Consider the following 9,251-nt stretch of genomic DNA (forward strand, 5'->3'; position numbering starts at 1 on the left):
CACCTGAAAATTCCGACGAAAACAATGGACCTCCCGGAACAGAATCCAGTGGCCAACATCATACCTCCGATCGACATGGCATTCCAAGCGGCGATTTCTTTGAAAATTCCACCATTCTGGACCCACGACCCTGCATTATAGTTTTACCATATAGAGGCACAGTTTACCTCTCACAGAATACTGAGCGATGCGTCTCGACTTTCGCATGTTATCGGTTCTCTGTCGCCAGAAATAACAAACGTTATCCGTGATCTTATGGCACCACCCGGTTCTGTTTCGTACGAAGTTTTTAAAATCACGCTGATAAACAGAACCTCCGAATCGCAACAGCTTCTGATATCGGAAGAATTGGATGACAAAACGCCATCCCAGCTTCTTCGTAGAATGAAACAGCTTCTCGGAGATGAAAGCCTCCCAGAAAAAATATTAAAGCAGCTTTTTCTCCAGCGTCTGCCCTCCAATACCCAGGTTGTTCTCACTTCTACCAGAGAAAATACACCCATTGAAGAACTGGCGGAGCTAGCTGACAAAATAGCCGAAGTACTGCACAAATATCCAACGGTATCGACGGTGACGCCAGCCGCTCCCAGTACCAATCCTTTCCATGCACAAACCAGTTCTTCCGAGATTTCGGACTTGCGTGCATTAATGATGCAGCAAGCTGCTCAAATACAGATCCTCACAGCCCAAATGCAGGCCCTAAAGCTTAGTCCCCAGCGTCGAAGCACCAGCCAATCGTGACGAGATGGCAGACGGTCCCGAAGCCCCAGTGTTACCTGCAACTCACATGACACGTGTTGGTACCACCGAACATTCGGAACACAGGCACAAAAATGTACGGTACCGTGCTCTTTTCCTCACCCAGTTCGGGAAACGGCACAGCCAGGAATTGAACGCGATGGAAGTTCCTGGCTCGCACGCACACAGTTGCCTGTTTTTCGTTTGCGATCGAGTAACAGGCACGCGTTTCCTGGTTGACACCGGTGCGGAAGTCAGCATCATCCCAGTCTCCAACACTTCTGGAAAAAGAAAAGAGACATCAGTCTGTCTTCAGGCAGTCAACCATTCACCCATTCCAACCTACGGTGAACAGTCCCTAACATTGAACTTAGGACTACGCCACACATTTCAGTGGGTATTCGTCGTCGCTAAACTGCCGACCCCTATCTTAGGAGCCAATTTCTTGCATCATTTCGGTCTCCTGGTAGACATAAAGAACAGACGACTTGACACCACCACCACCAAGCTTACTGTGCACGGTATAGCCGCTCGAATGGACACAGTCAGCCCAACTGTAATGCTTACAAACAACGACTCGTCACAGTTCCATCCTGAATGAATATCCAGACGTTGCTCGACCAGTATTCTACAACCAGCCGATCAAGCACGACGTTACCCACCACATCAAAACCAGCTGTCCACCTGTTGCTGCAAGACCCAGAAGGCCACCACCCGATCGCCTCAAGGCCGTCAAGCGGGAATTCCAGCACATGCTCGACCTTGGAATCATCCGCCCTTCCAGCAGCAACTGGTCCTCGCCGAGACACTACGTCCCAAAAAAATCATCGACCGATTGGTGGGTTTGCGGCGATTATCGATCGCTGAATAAAAGTACTATCAGTGATGCCTATCCGGTGCCCTTTCTTCAAGACTTTTCGAGCTCGCTGGATGGAGCTCGCATCTTTTCCAAAATCGACCTTGTGCAAGCATACAACCAAATCCCAGTGGAACCTGTGGACATCTCGAAAACAGCAGTTACTACACCTTTCGGAATGTTTGAATTCCTGCATATGCCTTTCGGTTTACGCAACGCGGCACAGACATTCCAAATGTTTATCGACATGGTGACTAGAGGTTTGCCTTTCCGCAAATACGGTGTTGTTATCAACCCCAGTAAATGTTCGTTCGGAGTTGCTTCCCTTCATTTTCTCGGACACATCGATGATAAGGATGGAATTCGTCCCCTTCCCGAGAAAGTCAAGGCCTTCATGGATTTTCCACCACCCACATCCCTCCGCAAATTAAGGGAATATCTCGGTCTAGTGAATTTCTATCGACGGTTCGTACCCCACTTCGCTGAGATAGCGCAACCGCTCACGGCTTTGCTACGTCAGCGAACTTGCAAAAATACGGAAATTGCACTGACCGAAGATCAACTCGCCTCTTTCGCTGCTCTGAAAAAAGCGTTATCCAACGCTACCATGTTGGTTTATCCAAAACCAGACGCCCCACGGTGTTTACTCGTTGATGCATCCGATTCTGGAGTTGGAGGTGTACTACAGCAGCTTGTTGACGGTATATGGCAACTGTTGTCCTTCTTTTCTAAGCAGTTAAAACCCGCGGAAACCAAATACAATCTCTCTATCGTCTGTGTGTGCACCGATGTGCTTGTCGGTATCCACAAAGTTTTCGCTGTGGTTGATGCGGAAGTGGGTATACCCGAGATTTCCAAGAGAGTTATATGCAGCCCAAGAATCGCTATATACTACCGACCCTTGGCGTATATATCGGGTAATTAAGGGGATCAGTGTGGCGGCATCTCGCCTTTCCTCTTCACCACACTCAGATGAAAGAGGTATCAAAAATTTCTTTTTGGCTACTCGCTCGATCCCACCAGATAGTTTTTGTGAGTCTTCCTTGATTGTATTTCCTCCTTACAATAACTGTTTCATCAATCTCCACTTCAACTCCTGGTCCACCGATTTGGTCCTGGTAATTCTCTACCCAATGCTGATAAACCTCGGAGCAGAAGGATCGCCAATCAATTGAGGTCGGATACGAAATGTTCAAATTTTCCACGACTAATGCGTGCGACCAACAGTCTGTGAAGAAGTAATTCACAAATAACAAGATTTTACAGGGTGGTAGCTGACTCCGCTCCAAAAATGTGTTGCTGTATAGGGATATTGAATACTACATCGCGTTGGCCTTTGCCTTCGACGGCGAACAGTCCTTCCACATCGGAAGATGTTTGTATTTTCGCGCAATCTACATGGTAAATTGCATCTAGGGCAGTCAACTGTGTTGGGAATGATATTATGTTTTCGAAAGAAATCTAATGCCTCACTGTCATTAGTAAATCTGCGAATCCCATCCTGTAATGTTAATTCACATGAATTGCAAAGTGCCATTCTCTATCATACAACTTAACGCTTGTGTATCTACGACTGAAATGAATATGAACTTGTTCTGTACCAAAGAGCGGGAAATCCTCCACACCAGAAGAATGGATGAGTAAACACTGGTCAATGAAAGGTCAGTCTTTTGTCTAAGAACAGTTGTTTACAAGACGATTGTTGGTACCAAGTTCTATTCAAGTTGTCCCTAAGGACAGTCATCCTTCCTTAAGGACGACTGTCCTTAGGGACAACTTCCGCATCAACCACAGCGCAAACTTTGTGGATCCGACAAACGCGTCGGTGCACACACAGACGATAGAGAGATTGTGGGGGTCAGTGAAGAGATCGGTTGTTCGCCCAGGCATTCGTGCCTGTTACTTAAAACAATACCTCGCGAAGTTCCTTTTTTTGGACAGCATTAAACCTGCTGCCAAGAGAATACACGTATTCTTATTGGCAGCAGCAAGTCTTTATCCTGGCCCGCGATAATTTTTTCCTCCAAACACAACCCATCTCATTTCTTTATCAACACTGTCGATGGACCACTCAAAGAGGTATGTATACATTATCATTTTCGTAACATAATTTCTGTAGTATTTCAAGATGTTTCTGACACGTATTTTGATTCACATGGCGGAGATCCAACATTTCTTCACTTTTTCCAGAATTTCTTCTCTTTATTTTTTTTTTTTTTGCGAAATATGTACAAAAATACGGAGTTTATGATTCATGTGTGTTCTTGATACTCGTTTAGAACAAGTAGTTTTACACCAATTACACTATTTTTTCTTAGTTTAAAGGCTGTGGACTGAAGATGGGAAATTTCCGAAGCCTCTCCCCCACCCCCCTTTCGCGAGCGCGCATTTTTTTTGTCATATTCGTTTAGAGCAAGTTGTTTTACACCTATTACGCTGTTTTTGTTCCCGGTTCAGACGCTTTCGGAAATTCCCAATATAAATTTTCCGAGGCCTCTACCCCACCCCTCTCTCGCAAGAGCGCATTTTTTTTGTCATATTCGTTTAGAGCAAGTTGTTTTACACATATTACACTATTTTTTTTTTTGTTTTGGTGCCCGGGTCAGCCCCTCAGACGCTTTCGGAACTTCCCAAGGCCTCTCCCCCACCCCCCTTTCGCATGCAGGCATTTTTTTTTTTTCATATTCGTTCATAGGAAGTTGTTTTACACCTATTACACACATTTTTTTTTTGATTTTCTGATAGGCGTAACGCCTTATATTAACCAGAAAATCTAGACGAGTTGAAGCAAAACATAACAAGAGTTGGATTCGAAACCAAGGTGGAGCAATCCAAGGAGTTTCAAGAGAGCATTGAAAGAAAAATCGTAATTTTCAAAACGTACAACATTAAGGAAAAAAGGACTGAGTTCACAAAAGAGGATCAGATAGAAAAATGTCTAAATCCCATATGGGATAAAGTAAAATTCATAGTGAGAGGTAAAAGGTTTGCCACGGTTGAGGTGAGGTTTGGCATGGAGGAGGAAGCGAGGTTCCATTTGGTGGAACCATTAACCCTTTCGTTACTAACCCGGCCGTAGCCAGCCGTAAAATTTTTTTGGTTCATAATACCAAGCCGGCCGTGAGAACCTATTGTTATTTAAATGTAAATTTGAACCCAAATCTCATTAGTACATTTGTTAAAACATGTGATTTCACATTGTAAATAGTTAAGTTATAGTATCCGACATTGCTTGAAGTGATATCTCAACTCAGTGAATTTTGAGAGATTTTTTTTCCACATGTTTTTCGGCATCGATTTTTCTTCAACTTTGAAAATGGATAGGAGTTTCATGTTATCAAGCATTGATTCCGAATTTAAAGCTTTTTTAACGGAAAATAGGGAGATATTGAGAAAAAGAATGAAATAGGTACTAAAGCACATGGTGTACAAAATAATGAATTTTTTTTTATCCGAAAATGAAAGCAGCGCCTTCCGAAGAAACAAAGCGGCGAAGGCGACAGCGAAGACGATTTTACATCGGAATGAAGTAAAAAAACTTTTTAAATGTTTTTATTAGCAATTTTTCTGAGGAGATAAAGTTTATCTATAGCCTTTCTTAGGAAGTGAAATCATTAGACTTTTATTTTTTTCAGTATGCTAGTTTGAAGCGATCACTTCGGAAACAAGCTTACGCAGAATGTAAACAAAACACAAAATCGGGGTTCAAAGTTTGGAATATTTGTGAAGCAAATACTGGGTACTGTTGTGGATTTAGTTTTTATACAGGTAAACTAATGTTAGTCAGCATGGCTTAGGGTACGATGTGGTCTGGAAGTTATTGTTTGAAGCGATCAATGCGGAAACAAACTTACGCAGAACGTAAACAAACACAAAATCAGGGATCAAATTTCGGAAAATTTGTGAAGCAAATTACTGGGTACTGCGTGGATTTAGTTTTTATACAGGGAAAATGTTAGTCAGCATGGCCTAGGGAACGATGTGGTCTGGAATTTATCACTTCCATACCATAACCAGGGCCGTATATTATTTTTTGACCGATTTCTTTAGTTCGGTCAAACTTACGGTGGATTCCAATATTTCAGTTTATTCCACCTTTATGGTACACCTGTTGTGCATTAAATTCAACTGATGATATAGTGATGTGCACAATTCTTCTTTATCAAAATTTTGTTGCATACCCATTTGAATATTAGCTGATGATTCATTTTCTATAGTGATGTTTAAACAAAATTTTAATTTTTTACCTTTTGCTCAATTTAAAATTTTAATATTTTTACCTTTTGCTCAATTTACCTGGATTTACCTGTAATTAAAGTCACTTTGAGACAAAAGTTATGCAATAGAATTGATTAAGAACCCTTTCTTTAATTATGTTCCAAATATCACATTAAAATGTTGATAAGTAACAAAGTTATAGTTATTTAATGAAACAAGCCTAGATTCATGATTATTTTAGAATTTAATTGAAACTCATGAGGGGTGTATTTTGGTCAGAAATATAGTAACGAAAGGGTTAAAGACGGACGAGGTACTGCTCCTGCCCATATATATGTGCAGAAGGACCTCAAAAATTACAATAACAAAGGTGCCGCCAGAGGTTGAGCCTGAGAAGCTGGTGGCGGCTGTGATTTTGGGCCTCGAGGCAAAACTCAATATTATCGATGCAGTTGTGAAGGAGGCAAAAAACTGGGCCGGCCAAAAAGTAATGATTATATTACAGGCTGAACCAGCCACATTAGAGGAAATTTGTGACAACCATCTACCTAGGTGCTTCCTATGCGGCAAAAAGGGACAGCTTAGGAAAAATTGCAAGCCGGCAGAGGAGGGGAGAACAGTCGAACCTTCAGCCTCTGCAGTAGCAGCGGCGGCAGAACCAGTATCAACACCAATACCAGAGGAAAAAGAAGGGGAGGGATGGATAGCAGCAACAACAAAAAGAAAACACAAGAATCCCTCCCCAGAAAAAGGAAGAAATGAAGGAAAAAAACGAGATTAAGAAGGCAAAAAAGCCGGGGAAAGCGAAAACATTGTCAATAACGCCTTCGTCGCGAATCGAAAGGTGGATGGTGAGGTAATAAGACGTATCGAAACACAGCACCTGCAGGAGATAGAGGTGGATGAAAAGCTGAAAGAAAGAAATATAAAAATTGATAAGATAAGCCAAAAGATGTACAATGTGTTGGCAAATGATTTCAGGAAAGACGTGGGCCCTCTGCGGATGGAGGTTTCAAATCGTCTGTACGAGGGCCTGATCCAGCCGACTCCATGGGTCCCAGACAAAGAGGAGGCGGTTCTCCCTGGACTCAGAAGAAACAAAGTAAGTGATTTATGGGTGTTCAAGTAGGGTGTTTAAATGTGCATGGCCTGATGTCGAACTGGAAACAGGGGCGTTTCCTAAACGACATCAGGTCACACGATTTAGATATTGTTGTAGCTACTGAAACTCAGTTGAAAGGGCCAAGAGATCTACTCCCGCTCCTGGATGACTACGAGAAATTTATTTCTCCATGTCGGCCGGGGGGGGGGGGAAGTGGGGTGTTGGTCCTACTTAAAAGGAATCGAGTTTCAGAGAAAAAGTTAATTTTTGTTGACCCAGAAGGTAGGCTGGTCATCTTAGATCTGACTTTCAGTTGTGGTAAGGAGATCAGGCTGGTGGCGGTGTACGCATCCAATTCACATCAGGCTGATTACTTTCGAGACCTGGAGAAATTTCTAGGGACGTCAAAATCCATAGTGACGCTATTGTCAATGCGCGTGTCGATAGTGTTGGCTCCAAAGATGATAGGAAACCTAACAGTAGCTTCCGAGATCTACTAAGTCGCTTTCAGCTAGTGTATATATATATATATATACTCTCGGAGTGGTTGGCGTCAGGAAGGGCATCCAGCTGTAGAAACACTGCCAGATCTGACTGACCTGGTGCAGCCTTCGGGCTCGCCAGACCCCAGTTGAACCGTCCAACCTATGCTAGCATGGAAAGCGGATGTTAAACGATGATGATGATGATGATGTGTGTGTGTGTGTATATATATATATATATATATATATATATATATATATATATATATATATATATATATATATATATATATACACACACACACACACACACACATGCTGGCATGGGTTGGACAGTTTGATTAGAGCTGATAAGCAGGAGAGCTGCACCAGGCTCCTGTCTGATTTGATTTGGTTTTTATAGCTGGTAGCCCTTCCTATTGCCAACCACTTTACAGTGTGTGCTGGGTGCTTTTAATGTGTAGCCAGCACAAGCATGTTATCATTTTAGTAAGAATTTATCATATACTTGTCTGTTTGAGGTCACTGCGTCATTGAAAATAACTCCACACATGGTGCCTTACAGTCTAACTACCTCAATTCAATTACGACTCAAATAATCTTGAACTTTTTTCATGCTTTCTGTATTTGCAATTTGATATCTCTAAAGTGAATGTATCTTGTCATTATCAACCTGGCCTATTTATTTAGACCTAAACTGGATGTTATTGCTCTTATTAGTCTTATTTATTAAATTTTGATAATTCTGTCTGAGATGATTCTTTGAACATAAAGCAAACGTAACGAAAGGTTCAAAATATCAAGTTTTGTTTTTTTACATTAGATTGTGGCCATGCTGGGTCACAAGGATTTTTAGCGCATGAATAGACCCCAGTACTCAGGATTTTTTTTAAAGCCTGGTTACGGGGACATAAACACACCAACACCGGTTGTCAAGTGTTGCTGGGGAAAACACAAAGGCACACACATATTCATATATATGTATGTATACAGCAGGCTTCTTTCAGTTTCCATCTACCAAATCCACTCACAAGGCCGAGACTATAGTAGAAGTACTGAATCTAAAACCATGTGGCAGGGAAGGAAGCTTCTTCCCACACACCCACGCCTATGCCACACAGTCACCAATTATTTTATGAGGTTCTTGCCCAACGAGACATACAATCTTATTTGGTTAAGTGTACATTATCAGAATACAGGAGTTTAACATGGCATAAATATGGAGCTTTAACAGGTGCATTTAAAGCACATCATACATTTGTGTGTGTGTGTGGTAATTTGTTTAGCTATGTGAGTAGCTAAGGTAATTGCATATTTGCATCTTTATGCACTACTTTTGAATTCACAATAAAAATATATATATATATATATATACGCGAGAAAGAAGCAACAAGAATGGATAGGTTTTTAGTACAATAGTTTCATACAAGGACAGGCTTTATTAAAAGTTGCAAAAATTACAGCATATAAACGTGTCCCGTACTCATCAGCTAAAATACATGTGAGTTCTCTAGACATCCTAGTGGTTGAGGCTATACTCATGAAGTAATGTAGATAATTAAGTAATAATTAAGTAGATAATTAAGTAAAATTTATCGCCTGTGAATATGAAATTCCTCTTCATTTCTCTGGAAATTTACATCTACACCACTGGAAATTGTGCATCTATACAAAGGATTAATTCACCCTCTCTGTAATGCTAATAAGCAGGAATTGAGACCCACCTCGTTGTGATTAACAATGGATAAATTTGTCTTCTGTGAGTATGTAATCCCTCATCATATCTCTGGAAATTCATATGTGCACTATGGATTAGGTCACCTTCTCTGTGATGCTATTAAAACTTTTTTAAAAT

The 9,251-nt window shown here is 41.5% G+C and overlaps 1 protein-coding gene across 1 annotated transcript; it reads left to right on the forward strand.

Moving 5' to 3' along the window:
• The first annotated feature begins 255 nt into the window (after positions 1 to 255).
• LOC115213236 lies at positions 256 to 741 on the forward strand. The gene has a single exon (XM_029782171.1). It carries the CDS (start codon positions 256 to 258, stop codon positions 739 to 741), a length of 486 nt encoding a protein of 161 aa, XP_029638031.1.
• The last annotated feature ends 8,510 nt before the right edge of the window (positions 742 to 9,251 follow it).

This window comes from Octopus sinensis, linkage group LG6 (assembly GCF_006345805.1).
Source record: "Octopus sinensis linkage group LG6, ASM634580v1, whole genome shotgun sequence".
NCBI classification, from domain to species: domain Eukaryota; kingdom Metazoa; phylum Mollusca; class Cephalopoda; order Octopoda; family Octopodidae; genus Octopus; species Octopus sinensis.